This window comes from Myotis daubentonii, chromosome 16 (assembly GCF_963259705.1).
Source record: "Myotis daubentonii chromosome 16, mMyoDau2.1, whole genome shotgun sequence".
Taxonomy (NCBI): Eukaryota; Metazoa; Chordata; class Mammalia; order Chiroptera; family Vespertilionidae; genus Myotis; species Myotis daubentonii.
In genome coordinates, this window is record NC_081855.1 from 2,651,366 (window position 1) to 2,674,838 (window position 23,473).

A 23,473-nucleotide genomic window follows, 5' to 3' on the forward strand; every position below is an offset into this window, starting at 1 on the left:
ACAAAGGTTAGGGCGTTTCTTATCTCCATTCCAGGGAGAAAAGATTATGTAGTTTAAGCATGATTGTTCGTAGTTAAAGGGATTAATTACCCGCCTGGCACTTAGTTGAGGGGTTTTATTCCCTCCCTAACTTCAGGGGAAAATCCCTACCTGGGGAAAACAACCTTTCTCAGAGACCTTGGTTAAAACACATAGTGCCAAGAAGGTGAGCAAACATATTAAGAACCGTATGCCATATATGCCAGGTCCCTTGAAACAGCAAGGATGGACCGGCTCCCGGCATTGGCTGATAGAGGGGAGGATGTGAGAGGTGTGGTGAAAAAGATGAAGGGATTGAGAAGTACTAACTGGCAGTTACAAGATAGTCACAGAGTCCTATAGAATAGCATAAAGAATATAGTCAATGATCCTATAGAATAAAAGCTTAATATGCTTAGTGTCTGGTCATCCAATTGTCCGTTCAACCAATCAAAGCATAATATGGTAATGATATGCTAAGTCTGCTCAACCCCTCGCTGTGATGTGCACAGACCACCAGGGGCAGACGCTTCAACCGGTAGGTTAGCTTGCTGCTGGGTTCCGGCCGATTGGGACTGAGCGAGACAGGCCAGACACGCCCTGGAGCCCTCCTGCGGTTTCTCCCCAGCTGGACAACCTCATGCGTCCCTCTCCGGCCCTGATCGTGCACCAGTGGGGTCCCTTGGCCTGGGCTGTGCCCTCTTACAATCCAGGACCCTTCAGCGGATGTCAGAGAGCTGGTTTAGTCCTAATCCCGCAGGCCAGGCTGAGGGACCCCAGTGGTACATGAATTCAGGCACTGGGCCTCTAGTGTTGTAATAACATTGCATGGTGCCAGATAAGTACTTGAAATGTCAAAGGGGAACGCTTTGGCTCTGGCCAGTGTGGTTCACTTCGTTGAGCATCATCCCAGGCATGGAAAGGTCACTGGTTCGATTCCCAGTCAGGACACAGGTACAGGTTGCGGGTTTGATCCTGTGGGGGTTATATATGGGTGCAAACAATATTGCTTTCTGTCCTTCTTTGTTCCTCTCAAATCAATAAAAACAAAAAAAAAGGAACAATTTGAAAAGTCTGATTGTCTTAAGTGCTATACTGTACACCTGAAACTAAGACAAAATGTTGAATGCAAACTGTAATTGAAAAATAAAATATAAAAGCCTCACTTGTGAAATTTATGGTATTAATTCAATCAATCGACCTGATGGATAAACTCTGCCACCATTTTTTTAAAAATTATTTTTTATTGATTTTTAGAGGGAGAGGAAGTGAGATAGAGAAATAGAAATATCTCTGAGAAAGAAACATCATCGATTGGCTGCCTTGTGCATGCCCTCTACTGGAGATTGAGCCTGCAGCCTAGGCATGTGCCCGACTAGGCATTTAACCAATGATTGATCTGTTGGCCGATGATCAAATGCTGATCCACAGGGGTTGGGCTCTGCCTCCACTTTTGCTAGAAAAAAGTTTTTTAAAGTCTCTTTTAAGAAACAAATCATGATGAGATAAAGAGAATCCGAAACAAAAAAAAGGCTAAAGGAGTTCATCATCAGCCAGCCAGCCAGCATTAAAGAAATGCTAAAGGGACTGCTGAGAAATATATATAGAGAGAAACATAGGTATAGAGAATTAAAGTGGCAATAAATAATTACCTACCAATAATAACCTTAAATTTAAATGGATTAATGCTCCAGTCAAAACACATAGGGCAGCTGACTGGATAAAAAAGCCAACTCTATGCTGTCTACAAGAGATCAACCACAGAACAAAAGACACAAGATGAAAGTGAAGGAATGGGAAAGGGAAAAAAGCTTGGGTAGCAAAACATCTGACAAAATAGACTTAAAAATGAAGGCCGTCACAAGAGACAACAAAGGTCACTATATAATATTAAAGGGATTGTTACAAGAGGATAGAGCCCTGGTAAACATATATGCACCCAATATAGGAGCACCTAAATATATGAAAAAACTCCTAGAGGGCTTTAAAGGAAAGATCAACAACAATACAGTTACAGTAGGTGATTTGAACACCCCATTAACTTCACTGAATATATCTCGCAGAGAAAAAATTAACAAGGAAACAGTGATTCTAAAGGACACACTAATCAGATATATATAATTGACATTTATAGCACATTTCACACCAAAGCTGTAGAATATACATTCTTCTCAAGTGCACATGGATCATTCACAAAGATAGACCACATGTTAGGACACAAAACAGGCCTCTACAAATTCAAGGAAACTGAAATCGTATCAAACATCTTCTGAGATCACAGTGGAATGAAATTAGAAATTAACTAAAGTAAAAACACCCCCAAAACATTCAAACACATGGAGGCTAAATAGCATGTTATTAAATGATGATGAATGGGTTACCAGTGAGATTAAAAAAGAAATAAAGATCCTGGAAACAAATGAAAATGAACACATAAAAAGCCAAAATGTCTGGAACACAGCAAGAGCAATTCTGAGGTAAGTTCGTAGCTCTTTATACCTACCTCAAAAAAGAAGAAAAATCAATAATAAACTATTTAACCCTATGACTTAAAGAACTAGAAAGAAAACAACAAGAAAAGCCCAGAGTAAGTACAAGGAAGGAAATAATAAAGATTGGAGCAGAAATAATGGCATAGACTAAAAAGACAATACAAAAAAAGCAATGAAACTAAGAACTGGTTCTTTGAATGGATATACAAGATTGCTGAAGTGTTAGCCAAACTCAACAAGAAACAGAGAGGACCCAAATCAATAAAATCAGAAACAGTGGAGAAGTGTCTTCGTACATGACAGAAATGCAAAGGTTTGAAAGAAAATACTATGAACAACTATATGCCAACAAACTGGACAATGTGGATGAAATGGATAAATTCCAAGAAAAATACAATCTCTCAAAACTGAATGAATAAGAATCAGAAACTTGAATAGGCCAATAACACTGATGAAATAGCTGTCATAACTAAACTCCCAACAAACAAATGCCCAGTTCTGGATGGCTTCACAGAGTTTTGCCAAACATGGAAAGAAGAACTGACACCTATATTCCACAGCTATTCCAAAAAACCAAGAGGAAGGAATGCTTCCAAGCTCTTTTTATGAGGCCAGTATTATCCTAATTCCAAAACCAGATAAAGACACTACAAAGAGAATTTAAGGCCAATATCTCTGATGAACATAGATGCTAAAGTTCAACAAAATATTAAATTGTATCCAGCAATATATTAAAAAGATCATACACCATGACCAAGTGGGGTTTATTCCAAGGATGCAAGTCTGGTACAATATTTGCAAATCAATAAGCATGATACAGCTCATAAACAAATTGAAAGATAAAGTCACATGATCATATCAACAGATAGAAAAAGCATTCGACAAAATCTAACACCCATTTTTTATAAAACCTCTGAACCTAGTGGTACTAGAGGGATCATACCGCAAGGCAATAAAGGCCATCCTATGTAATAAAGGGGTAATATGCAAATTAATCCTCATGCCCTCACAAGATGGCTGCCTACGACCAGGCTGGCAGCGGGGTTAGTGAGGGACAACCGCAAACGACTGAATAGCAGGCTGCATGGGGCGACCAGGACGGCTGGGGGGCTGTGAGGGGTGACCAGCTTGGCAGAGGGGTCAGTTAGGGGCGACCAGGCTGCCAGAGGGGCCATTTGGGGTGACCTGGCCGGCAAGGGGGGCAGTAAGGGGTGACCAGGCCTGCAGTGGTGGCAGTTAGGAGCGACCAGGCCAGCAGGGAGGGGGCAATTTGGAGTGACCTGGCCAGCAAGGTGGGGGGCAGTTAGGGGTGATCAGGCTGGCACACAGATGCAGTGAGGGATGATCAGGCCGGCAGGAGGGGGTCAGTTAGGGGCGACCAGGCAGGCAGGCAGGTAGGTGATCTATTAGGAGGCAGCGTTCCAGGATTGTGAGAGGGATGACTGCCTGCCAGTTTAGGCCCGTTCCCTGGGATCAGGTCTAAACCAGCAGTTGGACATCCCCCAAGGGGTTTCAGATTGGAGAGGGTGCAGGCTGGGCTGAGGGGATCCCCCTCGCTCCCATGAACGAATTTCGTGCACCGGGCCTCTAGTACATTATGAATATACAGCGAACATCATACTCAATGGGCATAAACTAAAACCATTTTCCCTAAGAACTGAAACAAGACAGGGATGTCCGCTTTCCCCACTGTCATTCAACATAGTACTGGAAGCCCTAGTCACCACTATCAGAAAAGAAGAATAAATAAAAGGCATTTAAATTGGAAAGAAGGAAATAAAATTTCGCTGATGACATGATATTGTACAGAGAAAACCCTAAAGAATCCACCAAAAAACAACTAGACTTAATAAATGAATTTGGCAATGTAGCAGGATACAAAATCAACACCCCAAAATTGATGGCCTTTTTTATACATCAGTAATGAATTCTCAGAAAGAGCAGCTAAACAAACCCAATTACCATTGCAACAAAAAAATTAAGATACTTTGGATTAAATTTAACCGAGGTAAAAGACTTGTACTTGGAAAACTACAGGACTTTGATAAAAGAGATAGAGGAAGCTATAAACAAGTGGACGAGAATATGTGTTCATGGGTTGGTAGAATTAATGTCATTAAAATGTCCACATTACCTACGGCAATCTACAGATTCAATACAAACCCTATTAAAATACCACCCCGCCAGTGTTGCAAGTGGTTGAGCGTTGACCCATGAACCAGGGGGTCACAATTTGATTCCCCATGAGGGTACACACCCTCATTGTGGACTTGATCTCCAGTGTGAGGCATGCAGGAGGTAGCTGATCAATGATTCTCATCATTGATGTTTCTATCTCTGTCTTCCCCTCCCTTCATATCTGAAATCAATAAAAACATTGAAAAAGCAAAAGCAACCAACATCATATTTCACAGATCTAGAACATATACTCCAAAAATGTATAAGGAACCAAAAAAGACCCTGAATAGCTGCAGCAATCTTGAGAAAGAAGAACAAAGTTGGGGGAATCACAAAACCAGGATATCAAGTTATACTACAAAGCCACCATACTGGCACAAGAACGGACATATAGATAAATGGAACAGAATGGAAATCCCAGAAATTGACCCAAGCCATTATGCTCAATTAATACTTGACAAAGGAGGCAAGAGTATATACAATGGAGTCAAGATAGTGTCTTCAATAATTAGTGTTGAGAAAACTGGAAAGAAACATGGGGGAAAATGAAACTAGACCATGAACTCATGCCATACAGAAGAATAAACTCAAAATGGACAAAAGACTTAAATGTAAGACATGAAACCATAAAAATCCTAGAAGAAACTTTTGGGCAGCAAAATCTCAGACAACTCTCATAGCAATATGTTTTTGAATACATCTCCTAGGGCAAAGGAAACTAAGGAGAAAATAAACAAATGGGACTACAGCAAAATAAAAAGCTTCTGTACAGCAAAAGAAACCTCAACAAAATGAAAGGGAGCCCACTGAATGGGAGAACATATTTGGCAAGGATGCATCTGATAGAGTGTTAATATCCAAAATATATAAGGAACTCATACAACTTCACAAAAGGAAGACAATCCAGTTAAAAAATGGCAAAGGACCTAAATAGACACTTCTCCAAAGTAGACATGCAGATGGCCAAGGGACATATGAAAAAATGCTCAAAGTCACTGATCATCAGAGAGATGCAAATTAGATAATAAGGTATCACCTCACACCTGTCAGAATGGCTACCATCAACAAAATCAACAAATGACAAGTGCTGGTGAGGATGTGAAGAAAAGGGAACCCTAGAGCACTGATGGTGGGAATGCAGACTGGTGCAGCCATTATGAAAAACAATATGGAGCTCCCTCAAGAAATTAAATATTGAACTGCCATTTGACCAGTGATCCCACTTCTTGGAATCCTTTATAATAAAGAGCTAACATGCTAATTAGACAGAACAGCAGAACGACCGTCCAGAAGACATTCTGGACAAAGTCAGGGCTGCGAGGGCCAGCTGAGGCAGCTGGGGCTGCGAGGGAAGAGCCCCTTGCAGGAATTTCGTGTATCAGGCTTCTAGTATATCATAAGAAACCTGAAGCACCAATCAGAAAGAATGTATGCACCCCTATGTTCATAGCAGCACAATTTACAATAGCTAAGACCTGGAAACAGCCCAAGTGCCCATCAGTAAATGAGTGGATAAAAAAACCATGGTACATCTATACCAGGTAGTACTATGCAGCAATAACAAAGAAGAATCTGTTACCCTTTGAGATAGCATGGAGGGACCTGGAGAGTATCATGCTAAGTGAAATAAGTCAATCAGAGAAAGACAAGTATCACATTATCTCACTTATATGTGGGATCTAATGAAATAAAGATGAACGGAATAGATCCAGAGACATGGAAGCATGGAATAGAGTGCGGAATCTTAGAAGGAAGCGGGGGCGGGGGTGGGAAGAATGGTGGGTGGGTGTGAGATAGTTAAATCAAAGACCTTGTATGCACATGTGTACTCTATAACCCATGGACAGAGACAACAGGGTGGTGAAGGTTTGGGGCAGGGGTGTGCTGGAGGGGGGTCAATGGGGAGAAAAGGGGAACGTATGTAATACTTTCAACAATTATGATTTTTTAAAAAAAATGAAGCAACTCATGAAATGAAGGAAAGATCTAGCTTTGTTGAGTCCATGATATGGAATGGTTTGTATCTGTGTTAAAGCTAGAAAGTAGTGTTGTGTGTCCAGTTGGCGAAGAGGGAGGGAGCAGACAGGGAGGCGGGAGTTGAAACTGCTGGAGAAGGAAGATGGAGATGGTTGCCCAGACTTAAAGCCTTACATGTGTCTTGGTCTTTCCTGACTTTCTGAGAGTGAGCTTCATTCTTTCCCTGTGCCTCTCCCTCTTCTCTTCCCGCCCGTTATACTCTGAGCAACTTCATAGGCTGTTACACGTTGGCTGTCATTTTATGGAGGGTGTTGTACCAGGTACTCACGGGCAGTGCAGTGGAGCAGCATGGAGGAGGAGCAAGGAGCCTCACCTTGTGGCCAAGCTCTTCAGCCTTCTAGGGAACATCCAGTACAGCGTGATGTTACTGTAAATAAGTCGAGCCCCCAAACCAGGAGGCCTGGGAGGCACACAGGATCCTCAGGAGCCAGTCAGCAAGGCACGTATCTTTCCTCCTGCAGGAGGGTGTGCAGGCACATGGTCTGGGGGCATGTTTACCCTGAGTGGGCGTCGGCTCGGGCTTTTATTCCTCATGCACGCGATCTGTGCCTCACTCTTGATTGGAAGAGCTTAGGCCCACAGTCTTGCACGATTTACTAAATTAAAGAAAGGTGTTGACCTTTGCTGTTCCACATGGCTGCCCACAGGGGAGCTGCATGTCAGGCGAGGCTGCCTAAACTTCCTTCTTTAACAGAAAAGATGATTTGTTTATTCTCACAACCCCCCCCCCCCCCCTTTTAATTTAACTCTTTTCTTCAAACTTGGCTAACAGTCTGACTTTCATGCTCTGCAGTATCTAAAAGATTTTGCTATTTGGTCAATGCGGTTTCCATTAACCTTTGGATAGTACCTCTAATACATGGATGATATAACATCCCATCACTGTAACTCCGAATCAAAGAGGTGAATGTGGATACCATCATTCCCTTCCTCTTTCCAAACCATTGCTAAATCGGAGAAAGGATTCTCAGCTTCAGGATTCCCTGCTCACTCATTAGCTAGAGTTGTTAATCCCTATAGGGCAGTGGTTCTCAACCTTGGCTGCACATTAGAATCCCGGTGCTCGGAATCTTTTTAAAATCCTGATTTCTGGGCCTCATCCTCCGGAAATTCTGTTTCTTTGTTACTAATGTTGTGGCCCCACCCCATAACAAAGAAATAGAATTTCCGGAGGATGAGGCCCAGAAATCAGGATTTTAAAAAGATTCCCAGGTGATTCTAATGTGCAGCCAAGGTTGAGAACCACTGCTGTAGGGCTTTACTGATGGTTCTGTCTGACTGTGTTGTCAGGGACAAATGTACAACATACACAAACTCCTCCTTTTTCTTCCAGAATCCTATCCAAGGCCAACATATTCTCCCATGCCATCCTGCTGGTGACATCTAATTGTTCAGCTATCCCTTTAACTCATCTTGAGTATAGTTAACAAGGCTTTGCTGGTCATCTATAATAACTAATAACTAGTAATATGCTAATTAGACCAGATGACTTTCTGGACGAGGCCAGGGCTGTGAGGGGAAGCCTGGGTCCTGGGTGCCAGACAGAAGGCTGGTGCTGGCAGCCGGGGGAAGGAAAGCCTACTTTTTCACGAATTTCGTGCATTGGGCCTCTAGTAGTAAGTATAATTAACCCATCCACAATTTACAGTGGACCACCAAACAATACTTATTCTCCATAGGAGGCAAACTCAGATGAATAATTTTTACCATTTGACCCAGCAAACTCAAAGTTTCAAGTTACATGCCTCCGGGACCTGGGGGTCAACCTTGGATTCTCATTCAAGAACTGCCCACCATCATGGAAGCATTAACCTTGTTGCCCAAACAATGGAGTTCCACCTTAGTCCCCATTTCTTACTTCCCCATGCCTGTAATCCCTACTTCCCCATGACTAACTGAGTTCCCTAAAATATAGCAAGCAAGCAAAGTAACTCGTTAACCAAAATTACATTACACATACACAGACAGAAACCACCCTAGCTATGTTTCTGGTGGCTGACACCCTAAGAGGGAGAGCAGGAAGGAAGAGTCCCCAAGACTAAGAATTCTTGGCAGCTGCTGAGACATTCCTGCCATCTCTGCCACATGTTCATCCTCGCCACAGTAGCTGGGCTCCCCCAAAGCAGGACGTGCCCGATCTTTAAACAAATTAAACCAAACAACAAAGAGACACAAAACATCAACAGAAACACTTATACAGGCATGCATGACCCACAGACACCACAGAATGCCCTGTATGAAAAAACCACCGAAGCAGAGCAATATCTCCTGTCCCTGGTTTGGGTGCTGCCCTTCCCCAGAACCTCAGCATTCTTTCCGTCGACTGTTTGGGGGATATATTCTATTCCCTAGACCTATAATGTTTGGTTCCTATTCTCGGAAAGTCCTTTATGATTACGTGTTCAACCTCCCATATTGGAGATTTCTTGCATTCCCTGAGATTCACTTCGTCCCTCTCTGGCTGCTTCCCTTGTGGGAGAACAGAACCCGCAGATCAGAACTCCACATTTGCTTCATGTCCAAGACACATCGCAGTCACATATACCCAACTTCTTAGGATACTCAGCCACCAAAGTAGTACTCAGTCCAATTCCCCACCTTGGCTCATGCATGGGCCTACCTGATTGCCGCAGTTCTTGCTTGGGCCCTTCTCATGTTGCTGGCTGACTCTCGATCCGAGCTCGTAGTGGCCCAGGGGTAATAGCTGTCCCTCCTCACCGAGGCTGCCGCAACTTGGCAGTGGGGCGCACCTCCTCGGGAGAGGGGTCCAAGGCCCCCCTGTTGTGACCAACGGAATCCTGCATGAGCCCCCAAATCAGGGGCCCTGGTAGAACTGAAAGGACACTGGGAGCCAGGCAGCAAGGCAGATGTCTCTCCTCCTGCAGGATTGGTGCATGCACAGGCGGGAGCACGCAGGCTGAGTGTGTCTGCTTGGGCGTTTGTGCCTGATGCACGTGACCTGCCCCTCACTCTTGATTGGAGCTCAGGCTCCCGTCTTGCGCGATTGGCTAATTTAAAGGGAGGGGTTTACCTTTGCCATTTCACAATGACGGCCCCCAGGGATCTGCCTGTCACACGAGTCTGCCTACACTCCCTTCTTGGACAAAAAAGATTGTTTATTCTCATAATGGGACAGTGAGGAAGTTTGGGGTTCATCCATGTTGTCTCGTGTCAGTACAGTCAAAACTCGTTTGTCGATCGTTTCCCATCTCGAATAATTTGTTCTCGACCAAGTTGTTCATAGATAAAATGTCTCCAGTTGTTGAACCAAACTTCTGTTTTCTACCTGACCTCAGCGTGACAAAAAGCGTCTCAGGCAACCAACAGGAGAGAATGCTTTTGTTTTCGGGAGATCAACCATGAGCACAACTTTAAATCACTAGGAGGCCGTCACGATGCTGATGTTCCTGAGGGTGTGGAAGAAACCGTGACCACAGGCCGCCGAAGGGGTCGGAGCGCTGCTGTTGACGTGGATAAAGGAAAAGCAGCCGAAAAGCGTTAGCCAGGGACAGCCTTGCAGAGACGTGATGCATAGACAAGCAAGGGTGCTGCACCTGACGGAGAGACAGCCGGCGATGCTGACAGTGACGCGCTAGGGCTCGTAGGGGTGGCTCCATACTGTAAGGAAAGCAGTGTTTATAGATTGAACTGTACGTTAACATTGAACTGTATATAAGTAAGGTTAAGGGGGAATCATTTGGGGGTCAGGAGTGGGTTCGTCCCATTTACGTTAGATAAAATTGAATTACATTAGGTAAAGGGGATTACATTAGATAAAAAGTGAATAGATGAAAATTAATTACATAAGATAAAAGATGAATTCCAGGACATAAAAGATGGTTCCGTTTTCGATCATATAGCTTCTCTAACAGCCTCCGGAATGAATGAAGTTTGAGAACTACGTTCCACCATCATTCCTTCGTACGCCTGTTGTGGAGCTTTACCACAGTCTGTTTATTCGTCCACCGAGAGACGTTGGGTTGGTTCTTATGAACAGTGCCACGGTAACCCATCGTGTAGAAGCTCTGTGTGCACGGATGTCTTCCTCTAAGTGACAGGGTGTGGAGGAGAGTCAGTCCTCTCCTATTCACCGTCTGCAGGTGGTGGTGCGTCCGGTAGGGGTCGCTCCCCTTTCTTAGTGTGTCTTTGACGCACAGAGTTCAGTTTGGATGAAGCCCAGTTTACCCTTTTCCCTGTGGTGCTCGTGCTCGTGGTGTTCCATATGTCGGTCCATAAAGACTTGCTCCTGCGTCTCTCAGGCTAATGAACTAGCTCTTGTGTTTAGGTCACAGGTCCAGTTTGAGTGGGTGTTTGTGGGTTGGGTGAGGGTCCAGCCCAGCCGTAGGCAAACTACGGCCGTTTGAAATGAATAAAACTAAGAAAAAAAAAAAAAGACCGTACCCTTTTATGTAATGATGTTCACTTTGAATTTATATTAGTTCACACAAACACTCCATCCATGCTTTTGTTCCGGCCCTCCCATTGTGGCCCTCGAGTCAAAACGTTTGCCCGCCCCTGGTCCAGCCTCACTGTGGCCTGTGGAGACCTCGTTGTCCCAGCACCGTTGGTTGAGAAGCCTGTCCTGCCCACTGTTGATCCGTCCACGTTGGTTTCCACGGTGATGAGCTGTTGCTGTGGAAAGCGCACTGAGCAGTGGCACCCCTCTCCCAGGCTGTCTGCTTGGCGTATTTTTCATAGAATGCCTTTACTTTTCTGAAAACGTTTTTTCTCCTTGTTTAGCTTGTCCCATGCAGGACTGTGCCTTTAGCCTGTGGTGACAAGGGCGCTGGCTGAGCGCTCGGACTTGCAGCGAGTGTCGGAGTCTCAGTGTTGGGGAGGGTAAAGGGGAGGCGTGGGGCTCCTGTCCTGCCAGGTGTGTTGTAATGGGCCCGTTTCAGAGGACCTGGCAGGCCTGCCAGTGCTGCTGAGCTGAGTCGTGGTCACGGGAGACGGACTGGGAGGAGCTGCGGTTCACTAGGATGTGGCTGCGCACCAGGTCGTGCCGCCGGTGCACGTGCGCTGATCAGTTACCGTACAGGACTGGGAGGTGTCCGTGCTGTCGCTGCCCCATAATGCCAGAGGGGGCAGGCTCGGGGGGCAGTAATTTATCAATGAACATAGCTACCAGTGCAGAGCTCTAATGACAGTTACTCTGAATTTGTGCTGTTCCCTCCATGCTATTGCCTCTCAAATCTCTGATAATGCTTGTTGACTCCAAGCCAGAATAATTCCTTTAAATGGTTGAATTGAGATTCATTCAATTCAACTGTCCATTGCTCAAAGGGCTTCATCTTATTTATCTCTATAATGAGCTAATTTGGAGTCCGCTGTCTCTCTATTTTACAGAGATTGGGAAAGCGCACAGGACCCACTCGAGGTGGGTAACAGGCAGCTCTGGTCAAGAAGTCAGCACTGTTTGGTCAGAGGGTAACTGACTGCTCTCCTCAAAATAAGAGCAGGAAACAACCCCTGCATTCCTTTTGTAATAGGACCGGGATTCCAGATGTAGGAAAACATGGTTACTGCATGTCAGGGCAAGAATTCTGATTTAAAACGCAGTGAGAGTTTCCCTTGTTTTAAATGTTACTCTTTCAGATACTTGACTATACATAGTTCTTTTTAAACTGTGGATGTGGCACCTCAGCCTGTGGGGAGTGTCCCGAGGAGAGAGGCCCGCGTCGTCTGCGTGGGACATGCCTTCTGAAGTGGGCGGAGGGAGACCTTTGCAGTGACAGGGCTTTGCGACTGGAGAGTGGGAAATGCTGCCCACAGCCGGCGCCTGAAGCCCTGGGTATCTGATAGGTGTTCTGAAGCATTACCTTTCATCTTTCATTCCTTTGTCTCTCGTTCTTCCTTGTCTATTCAGCCATAGAACTGATGTATGGAGGCATCTACTGCTTCCTGTGCCAGGACTACATCTATGACAAGGACATGGAGACCATCGCCAAGGAGGAGCAGCGGAAAGCTTGGAAACTGCAAGGTGGGTCTCGCCCCGGTTTCCCTGCCCCCTGGCTTCCCTGCCCTGCATTCCTCACGCCCATCAGGGTGAAGCTCACCAAGAGGAAGACCAGTTATCTAGGGAGGGGCCGTGTAGGGAGGCAGGGCAGGTACGGTAGCAGCTGGAGTTTTGCTATTTGTTGGAAAGACAACACCCTGTCCACTTCCCCCACAGACAGCTGTGCCTCCCTCCTGCGGGCAGCGCCCTCCCACAGGCCCCTCGGAGGCAACCTGGGCTGCAGGCTGCCCTCAGGTGCAGAGGCCCATCAGTCTCACAGCCTCCCAGAGCTGTCCTTGCCCTGGGCCCCCAGGGCCTGTGGCTGTTGGGGGGCTCTTTGGGCTTGAGAGAAAATGTGCACCCACACTTAGTTCTCCCATCTGCGGCACAGTCACAGGGACAGCAGCGGGTCCCCATGAGCAGTCTGCCTCCCTCTCCAAGATTCCAGAGAGCGGGCTCGCCTCGGTGATCTTAAACGTGTATGTGCCTGGGCTGCCCCTGGAGGAGAGGATAGGCCCTTCCTGGGCCCCAGGGACGGAGCCCGTTGGGAACGCCTCTCATCCTACTCAGCATTTTGAACATTCCAGAACCGGATGGTTCCTACTCCTGAACGTAAAAACCACCAGCTGTGCCCTGAAGAAGTCTTTCGGGGATTGACATGTTAAGGCATCAAACTGCAGAGGGATGCGCGGGAAAACTCTCTTAAACTCGTCTTCAGTAAAAGAGCACATAGACTGCGGGGAGTGCGAAGGGGTGATGAGAGCAAGAGAGTTCCTAGCCGGCCTGCAGGTCTTCCCTGGGTGATGCATGCGGAGTGGACGGGAAGTTGAGACTAAACGGGCTCATTGTAGCGAAGGATTTGGGGAGGAGAGGATGTTTTATTACCATGAGAACTTGGGCCAGCCAGGGCAGGGCCTTCTCTTCAGGTAAGTAAACTTCCGGCCCAGTGGCATCCCTTCAGGCATGCTGCTCCTTCACCTCACCAACGCAGGAAGCACAGGACAGAACGCTCTAGATACAGTTCAGACATAGGAGTCCTGCAAGTATTTTCCTCCAGCTTGCTCCAGGCAAAATAGATGTGTATATTTTTATCTTATTCAATGCAACATTCTGTAAAATGTTAACTTATTTATGAAATGGTTAAGAATTTGGAAAATGAATACTTATTTCATGTCGGTCTGTGTTCTAATAAAACAAAAATAGACAGCTCTGGCCAAAAAATGTAGGTACCTGGCTTCTTTCAGGAGGGCTGACTGCTTTCTGATTAAATTATTATAGAATCTCTTTTAAAACTTAACTGTTTGGGTTGTGTTTAATCTCTGTTAGCAGAATTAAGATTGCCAGATGGAAAATGTAATAATCCGCCACTTCCACAGCACCCTCTGTGCAGGGCCTTGGGGCTGTTGCCATTGTGGGCTTCTGTCTGCGTGGCTTCCACCCACATACACGACTTCGTCGGGCATAGAAGCAAGGACACACACAAGCGAGTGCACCCATTTTCTGAATTGTTCAGGCATTTCTTTTTGGTCACCCTGATTCCCCCCTTTATTAGTTTTCATTTCCAATGTGTGCTGGTGCTGTTAGGACAGCGGTGGAGCGTGCCCCCATGTGGCTGGTGAGCTTGTCTCAGCCGGCAGCCCGCCAGTGCTTACGGAGGGAGCGTAGCCACATCGGCTCACAGAACTGGCCTGCGTGCTCTGCTTTACAAACAGCCCCTTGTTTTTGAGAAAGGAAGCACAGACACGGTGTGATCAGAATTCCTTGTGTCTAACAGATCTTCTCTGGAGAACGACTGTAACTGCAGCTTCCTGCTCTTTCCCCCGGAAGTGGAGTAGCATTGCCCGGGGTCTGAGGGGCTGTTTCTCTGTGCAGAGCACTGACCACACGGCCACGGCCTGCAGGTGCGGAGCAAGCCAGTGTTCCGCAGGCCTCGCTGCAGGGCCCTCAGTCCGCCAGGTGCTGTCCTGTCGGTCACTGTGCAGGCGTTTAGGGGCACGGAGCAAGTGCCCGTGTGGACATGGGGTGTGGTGGGTGAGATGTGACACTTACTAGCATTTACAGCTTTGTCTTCGGTTTAAATCTTTAAAGGGTACATCTCAACAAGATATATTTTTCAAAATATATTTTTCAAAATCCATGTTCTATCAGTTTTGCTCATTGGCTGGAGAATCCCTCATCTAAACTGCTGTGCACTCCCTGGGCGCTGAGGCTGTGGGCTCTGCTCAGGGGTGAGGCTTGGGAAGGCCCTGGCATTGGAGCTGGACTGCTTTCATGGGGGCGTTGCTTTCCTTGCAGGAAGCAGCTCATTCACAGCACAGCCTCTGAGAAACTCCTTCGTGTGGTTCAGCCTGTTGCAGCCAAACAGGCTTTATCCTTAGAGTATGGCTGTCCCTCTTTGAAATATCTTTGAAGCCTGACAATAGTACATCACCGCCATGTGCCCCTAAGCACACTCGTTTCAGATTCAACTCAGAGCGCCGGGCCTGTCTCCTCTGTAGGTGTGGGAGAGAAGTTTTCAACATGGGAACCCAGCAAGCGGGAGCTCGAGCTGCTGAAACACAACCCCAAACGGCGGAAGATCACCTCCAACTGCACCATAGGTGGGTGGCAGTGCTGGCGCTGGTCTGAGGTTACTCCCAGTTAGGCTTCTTGCTGAGGGTTAACATTATTGTGAAAAATGGTCTCATAGCACAGTGCCCTGTGCCCTGCCCTGAATAACTCTCCCATTCTCTCACCAGCCACCTCTTGAGCTCCTGGAGCAGGCTTGGGGTGCAGGGATGGGGAGAACAGTTGCTACCCCTGAAAGTCCCCGTGTGCAAAGGCTCAGGTGTACTCTCACCAGGCTGAGGCTCACAGTGATATGTGTGAATTTTCCTCTGGGTTTCCTAACAGTTGAAGAAATAGAAGCTTTTTTAAAAGCTATTTTTGTTGTTAGAGGGGCTCCATTCTGACTTGTCTTGTTGCCTGAACATCTTTAGGCCCTAGCCGATTTGGCTCAGTATATGGAGCGTCAGCCTGCAGACTGAAGGGTCCCAGGTTCGATTCTGGTCAAGGGCACATGCCTGGGTTGCGGGCGCGATCCCCAGTCGGGGGCGTGTATGAGGCAGCCTATCAGTGATGCTCTCTCATCATTGATGTTTCTCTTTCCCTCTCCCTTCCTCTCTGAAATCAATAAATAAAATAAAAGACTATCTTAGGGTAACTTTGTCAAAAACAATGGCTAAAGTGGGGGCCAGGGTTGGGGAGTGATGATGACGAACATTCCTCAGTATAGTTTACATAAAAGTGGCATAAAAATATTAAATTTCTTCCTGAATGGATGAGTAAAGGGAAGCGGACACGTGAATGTGAAGGAGCTTGTGGTACCGTGGGGTGAGTCCTGCAGGCAAATGCCCTGTCACCGCCTCCTGTCTGCCCCCCAGGGCTGCGAGGGCTGATCAACCTGGGCAACACGTGCTTCATGAACTGCATCGTGCAGGCGCTCACGCACACGCCGCTGCTGCGCGACTTCTTCCTCTCAGACCGGCACCGCTGCGAGATGCAGAGCCCCAGCTCCTGCCTGGTGTGCGAGATGTCCTCCCTCTTCCAGGAGGTGAGCTGCAGGTGCACAGAGTGCTCCTGAAACCACGTGGTTTTTTCTTTCCCTTAAGAAAACCGGTTGCCTGCAATAGGATAAAGGAAGGCGTGTTCATTGTGGAAGGCTTACGTCTTTCCAAAAAGAATCATTAGATAGGAGACCATTGACCATTGGCACGAAGGTGTCTTAGAGAATGAGAAGAGGCTGATATTGGTCCGCAAGTACTGACCCCTCCCTGTCGTCTGCCACCTGGCGTGCAGTCAGGTGTGTGGACATGTGTGCATCACTTCCTTGCCCTGTCTCAGGAGCATGGATCTCTCCTGTTGCTGGGCATTCTGAGTGCAGCATCCTGTCTGTCCTCTCACCAGCCTCTGCTCCCGGGCTGGATCATGGGCGACACTCATTCTGTGCTGTCCATGTCTGTCCCTGACCAGCACTGGTGGTGTGACCGCCCTAGCACCTTGGGTGGACCATTGGCACTCAGGTTGGCAACCTCAGCAAAGCCTCTCAGAGCGAAAGCAGCTCAGGCACCCAACTACAGAATGGACTGCTGCCCACCCCACAGGCTGCTGGGATGGTCTGCACGGCTCCAGGTGTCTCACACAGGAGCCTGCAGACGGCCTGGTCTGTTTGTTGATCACCTTTGATGGCAGTGTTGCCGTGCCCGCTCTCCCACATCCTGGGCATGGCTGCTTTCATGCTGCATCAGAGGAGGTGGGACTAGTGGACAGTTGCTGCCGAGACCACCTGGCCTGCAAAGCTGGAGCCGTTGCCCATCTGGCCTGTTTCCCTCATGCCCACAGCCAGCCCGTGGCTGCTGGGACCACAGCAGTGAGCACACTGAATGAATGCGTTGGGCCCACACAGGAGGAAGATGGGTTTAAGTGAGAAACGACTGGGCGGGTGTGTCACCTTTAGGTGTGGGTTTCGGCATTTTCCCTGGGCACGTTGGTTGATCCATTCAAACAGGATCGATCGGGTTCATTAAGGTACATTTTTGAAGCAGCAGAATTCACCTGTTAGTGTATAGACTGTTTCTCTTGACAGACATGTCGTAACTCAACACCTAGGCTTATCGAAAACCATACCCAGGCTCAGGAAGCCCAGGAAGTGGACATTCCAGGCAGCTGTTAAGTGTTTTCGTGTGTGTGTGTGTGTGTGTGTGTGTGTGTGTGTGTGCGCGCGCGCGCGCGCATGCATAGTGCAGCACTTGCTCCTGACAAGTGGTTTTGTTTCCTCTGCAGTTTTACTCGGGGCACCGCTCCCCCCACATCCCATACAAACTGCTGCACCTGGTGTGGACGCACGCCCGGCACCTGGCAGGGTACGAGCAGCAGGACGCACACGAGTTCCTCATAGCCGCCCTGGATGTGCTGCACCGTCATTGCAAAGGTGGGGTCCGGGGCGGTGGGGGGAGGCACTGCAAAGGTGGGGCCTGCGTCTACTCACGGGGTGGGGGCGGTGGAGGGCAAGTGTGCGCTTCTGCACAACGGGGCGCAGCCCACATGTTCAAATTGGATTTGTTTCCCCCAATAAGAAAAACTGCAATTACCCTAAAGAGGTTCTTTATAGTTTGTTTTCTCAAGAGGAGCAGTAGTTTCCAGTGTTGTCTCCCGACCCTCCTGGGGGTAGAGCAGCATAACCGGTGGTCCTTGGCAGCCTGTGCCGGTCAACAGTGAGCTCCTGTCCTTTTCTCCCCCCGCCCCCCCCGTCCCTCTCTTCCTGCCCCTGTCTCCCCACCCCTCTCTCCCTGTCCCTCTGCCTTGAGTCCTTGGCTGCCGGGTCCACGCCACCCCCCCCCACCCCCCATCTGCAACTGCTGCAGCCCCTCAGCCAGCAGCTTCACATGGGCTCTCAGCACAGCTTAGCCATAGAGTCCTCTCCCCTGTGGGGCTTCCAGGAAGACCAGAGTTGCTCTAAAGCCACAGAGAGCTGTGCACACGGCACTGCACCTGCACCTGCATCTGCCAGGACCCCCCTGGCCCTGAGTCAGGCCCATTTCCCTTCAGGGGCTTTCCTTCTAGGTCAGCGGTTCTCAATCTGTGGGTCGCGACCCCTTTGGGGGTCAAACAACCCTTTCACACGGGTCGCCTAAAACCATTGGAAAACACATATATAATTACTTACTGTTTTTGTGATTAATCACTACGCTTTAATTGTGTTCAATTTGTAACAATGAAATTGGGGGTCACCACAACATGAGGAACTGTATTAAAGGGTCGTGGCATTAGGAAGGTTGAGAACCACTGTTAGGTCTTGCTTAGGGGCTCACTGGAACATGTAGGGTTCTCAGATACGTGTGGGTCTAGGGGAGGGGCAGCCGGCAGCAGCTCCTAGGGCTGGAGGCAGGAGATGAGGCCTGAGTAACACACCAAGTGGGGTTCCTCCCCCTGCCCTGCTCCCTGTGTGGGTCGCCCGGTGCAGCCCCAGCTGAAGTGGACTGACAAGTCCCATCCGAGGGGCTGGGAGCCCCTGAAGCACACAGTTGACCTTCTGTGTGGTGGGCCTGGGTGAGGGCAGCAGAGTTTGGTTCCTAAGGGTTCCTGGTGGTGCTGCTGGCTCAGCTGACTCTCAGCTGTGACCAACGTGTGCTGAGGGCACAAGCTGCCCGTGACCTGTGGCCTCTGGGGTGGGGTAGCTCGTTGCAGGGGACCTCTTACTGGCCAGCTTTCTCTCGCTAGTACATGGTGTCCTTGAAGAACAAGCCTGCTTTTCTAGGTCACTTGGTGGAACAGCCTTCATGCTCCCCTCAGGCTCTGGGTCTGGGCTGTTCAGACGCCCTGTGGATCCGAGGCTCCAGCTCAGACAGCGCATTGGGGTCAGCTGTCCTGGCTCTGGGCTGGAGCTCTTTTCACTTAAGATTTTTTCTCTTAAAAGCATATGTATTATCCTTTTAACATTTGCCCAGGAACCAAGTAGATGTTGCTTAGGAGCGTAGGTGAGGCTTGGTTTCCCAGCATGATGCACAGCTGCTGTGCAGGCAGACCAGCCCGTGAAGGAGCCCCACTCGGGGGCTGCGACAGTGCTGAGGAGAGTGCTGGAACATGCACAGCTGTTCAGTGTTCATGTGACGAAAAAGGCCTCCTCCTGACAGGATTCCTCTGAAAGGCCTGGGGAGCCGCGTGAGGCTCACTCAGAAGCCGGGCCACCTGAGTTCCGAGCTCATGGAGGCTGCTGGCTCACAGCCGTGGGGCGGCCGGGGCCTGAGGCACCCCCACCTGCTTTACGTTGCTCTTTTATGGGGTTGGGACGTCAAGTATGTTTCAGCTCCTTTTTCTTTGCATCGATGTATTTTTTGCTTCCTAATGTTCTGTTCCATGCATTTGAGATCCTTGTGGATGGCATTTCCTCCCGATCTCTCCAGGCAGCTGTGTCAGAAGGCTGTGGCGCCCTTTACATTCCTTGTGACAATTCACCTTTTCTGTGTGATATCTCCAGGGGGACACGTGCTAGTCCTGTTGTCCAGTGGAATGAAAGTCATATAGAAGATGTAGGATATCTAATCTAAAGAAAGAGAAACATGCAAATTAACCATACCTCCACTACACCCACAAGCCACGCCTATCAGCCATGCCCACCAGCCAATCAGGAGCGGGTATGCAAATTAACCCAACTAAGATGGCGGCAGCCATGGAGCTGGAGTGAGCAGAAGGCTTGGGTTGCCCCGGTGATGGAGGAAGCCAAGCTTCCCCCTCCTGCCCTGCCAGCCCTGAGCTCCACTCAAGGCTACAAAGTTTCAATTATAGAAGACAAATAAATCCCAGATACCTGCTTCCAGCCCATGGCTGTGGTCAGCCTGAAAACGGCCATCAGCCTCTCACCCAGGCTGGCCAGGCACCCTAGTGGGGACCCCCCACCCTAAAGGGGTTGTGGCCAGCCTGAAAACAGCCATCAGCCCCTCACCCAGGCAGTCCAGGCACCCCAGTGGGGACCCCCACTCTGAAGGGGGTGTGACCAGCCTGCAAACAGCCCTCAGCCCCTCACCCAGGCTGGCCAGGCACCCCAGCAGGACCCCCACCCTGATCCGGGACACCCTTCAGGGCAAACCAGCTGGCCCCCACCCGTGCACCAGGCCTCTATCCTATATAGTAAAAGGGTAATATGCAAACTGACCCTAAGAGCAGAACGACTGGGAATGACTGGTCACTATGACACACACTGACCACCAGGGGGCAGATGCTCAATGCAGGAGCTGCCCCCTGGTGGTCAGTGCACTCCCACAGGGGGAGCTCTGCTCAGCTACAGGCCAGGCTGACGGCTGCCAGCACAGCAGTGATGGCAGGAGCCTCTCCCACCTCCTGAGCAGCGCTAAGGATGTCCGACTGCAGCTTAGGCCTGCTCCCCACTGGCAAGTAGACATGCCCCGAGGGCTCCCGGGCTGCCAGAGGGATTTTTGACTGCCAGCTTAGGCCTGTTCAGCTGGGAGCGGGCCTAAGCCAGCAGTTGGACATCCCCCGAGGGGTCCCAGACTGCGAGAGCGCACAGGCCGGGCTGAGGGACCCCTCCAAGTGCACAAATTTTTGTTCCCCGGGCCTCTAGTATGTTAATATGTACTATAGTTAACCATATAAGTTTTACATTTGTATATCTACACAAATATGTACAGGGTGGGGCAAAGTAGGTTTACAGTTTGTTTGGAAAATAATACAATAATTAATAAGTCATACAAGAATAAACCGTGTAGCCCAGCTGGTCTAGCTCAATGGATTGAGCATTTGACCAAGAGGTGACTGGTTCTCCCTGGCCAGTTTGGCTCAGTGGATAGAATGTCGACCTGTGGACCAAAGGGTCCTGGGTTCGATTCTGGTCAAGGGAATGTATGTTGGTTGCAGGCTCCTCCCCGGCCTGGGCCCTGGTTAGGGCTTGTGCAAGGAGGCAACCAATCGATGTCTTTCTCTCTGTCTTTCCTTCTCTCTTCCACTTCCCCTTAAAGATCAATGGGAAAATATCCTCCGGTGAGGATTAGCAAAAAAGGGGTGGGAGCGGGTTTGCCGGTTCTGTTCTGGTCAGGGCACATGCCTGGATTTCAGGCTCGATGCACAGGGCGGGCTATAAAGGAGGCAGTTGATCGATGTTTCTCTCTCAATATTGTTTCTATCTTTCTAAAAAAAAAAAAATCAATAAAAATAAACTTAAAAACATTTGCAAAGAGCACTATTTTAAAAAAAGAAGAACCCGTCGCACACACACAGCTGTAATTTGCCCCCCCTATATACACTGCACCCTTGAACATGGGGGTGCCAACTGCCTGTGCAGGTGGAATTCTGAGTATAACCTAAGTCGGCCCTCAACGCTCTCGGATGTCCACCCTCAGCTGACCCTTGAGCAGCTTGGGTTTGAACTGTGCATGTGAGTGGGCCTGGGCAGTTCAAGCCCATGCTGTTCCAGGCTCCCTGCGGACACCCTGGCATTGCTCTGGAGAGGGTGGGAATTGTGCTTGTACAACTGGCCGGAGCAGAGCTGACCTGCAGCTCCCGGCGTGGGGACCCCTGAGGAACACTGAGCGGGAGTCCTGCAGGGACGGTCCCGGAAGCAAGGCCACTTCCCAGGAGTGTTCCCCACAGTGTGTCAGGCCGCTCGCTAGGAAGGACACACGTAGTCCTCTGTAAGTGGGAAAGGAGCCAGTCACTTTCCCCGACACTGGCGTTTGGTACACTTTGGTACTAAGCTGGAAGCTGAGCACATCAGCTTAGCTTCTTGAATGTTAAGCATCTTCACCTGCCCTTCGCCTCAGGCTTCATAGTGCCTCTGTGCGCGGATGGCCTTGTCTCTTGGTCTGTGCTTTTGGAAACTTGCTGGCTCTGGGGCCTTGGGGGCCACAGATGTGGTCACAGCTGGAATCTTTCCGCAGGCGATGACAATGGGAAGAAGGCCAGCAACCCCAACCACTGCAACTGCATCATCGACCAGATCTTCACGGGCGGGCTGCAGTCGGACGTCACCTGCCAGGTCTGCCAGTAAGTGGAGGCTTCGCAGGGTCCTGGGCCTCTCGGGCCCTCCCAGGCCCTGCTCGCCGTCCCACACGGTGGGCCCCGGTTCTTTCGGGAAACTGACCTCCCTGGATGTTGCTTATCACCATGATGGTCCATTTCCAACCTGCAGACTGTGGTGTTCTGAGAAGCTCTCAAAGTCTTTGGGTTCTTGAGTGTCAAGTGTTGTCAAGCCCTGGCCCTCCTGGCTGTGTCTGCAGCACCGCCAGATGGGAGACGGGGTGCGTTTTATTTCGGCCGCCACTGGCACTTGGGCGATAATACAGCTCCAGTGGTGAAGGCACTAGGAATTAGCAGGTCCCCTGACTGTGCAGGCCGTCAGGGCAGGGTCCCAGGCTGCGGGCTGTGGTGTGGGCCTCTGCACTGTGCACACGGAGCAGGTGAACTGTAGGCTGCCCCCACCCCCCACCCCCCACCCCTGCTTTCTTCAGGGCCTTGGAACCAGGAGCCAGGTAAAGGGCCCCTCAGAGACGGACATATGTGCTCTTGAGTGTGTCACCCTGAAGTACTTCCTGGTTTCCCTTCCCATTTTCTCCCAAGTAGTGTCCCTAAATCCTTCCTTCATGGGTTTTGGTTCTGTGCTTAGAGCTCAAAGCTTTTATTTCTAGGAGGAGAGTGCATTGGTGATGAGGTTAGAAAAACGCTTTCCTTCACCTTCAGTGCACTCCCATGGTTTTTATTTCTCTTCAGCTTTTTTTTTTTATTTTTTGTTAATCTTCACCTGAGTATATTTTTTCCGTTGATTTTTAGAGAGAGTGGAAAGGAGGGAGGGAGAGAGAAACATACATGTGAGAGGCACCTTGATTGGTTGCCTCCCACATGCACCCCAACCTGGGCCGGGCATTGAACCTGCAACCCAGGAACGTGCCCTTGACCAGGAATCGACCCACAACCCTTATGCTCTAACCACTTAGGCACACCAGCCAGGGCTCACTTCAACTTTTTAAAGAAGCCTGGTCATGCTCCAGTAAAATTTAGAAACCTGTAATGGATTACTACTTGCAGTTTGTATAGGATAGAAGAGATTGGCAAGGAGTCAGTTTTGCCTGTAAGAGTTACAGATGCAGTTTACTGTTAAGTAGCATCTGTATCATGGGCCATCACTCCCAGCAGTTGGGGCTCAGGCTTTACTATTTGGCCCTATACTATTGAACTCCATCAACAGGAGACTGTCAGAGTAGATCCC

The 23,473-nt window shown here is 49.0% G+C and overlaps 1 protein-coding gene across 1 annotated transcript in view; it reads left to right on the forward strand.

The window, feature by feature from the left end:
• USP22 (ubiquitin specific peptidase 22) overlaps positions 1–23,473 on the forward strand; it is an 84,181-nt gene that overhangs the window by 36,280 nt on the left and 24,428 nt on the right. The window contains exons 3-7 of the mRNA XM_059668328.1: positions 12,592–12,705; positions 15,219–15,320; positions 16,143–16,312; positions 17,542–17,689; positions 22,149–22,254. Of these exons, the coding sequence (XP_059524311.1) occupies positions 12,592–12,705; positions 15,219–15,320; positions 16,143–16,312; positions 17,542–17,689; positions 22,149–22,254 (640 nt within the window). The remainder of the gene's footprint in view (positions 1–12,591; positions 12,706–15,218; positions 15,321–16,142; positions 16,313–17,541; positions 17,690–22,148; positions 22,255–23,473) is intronic.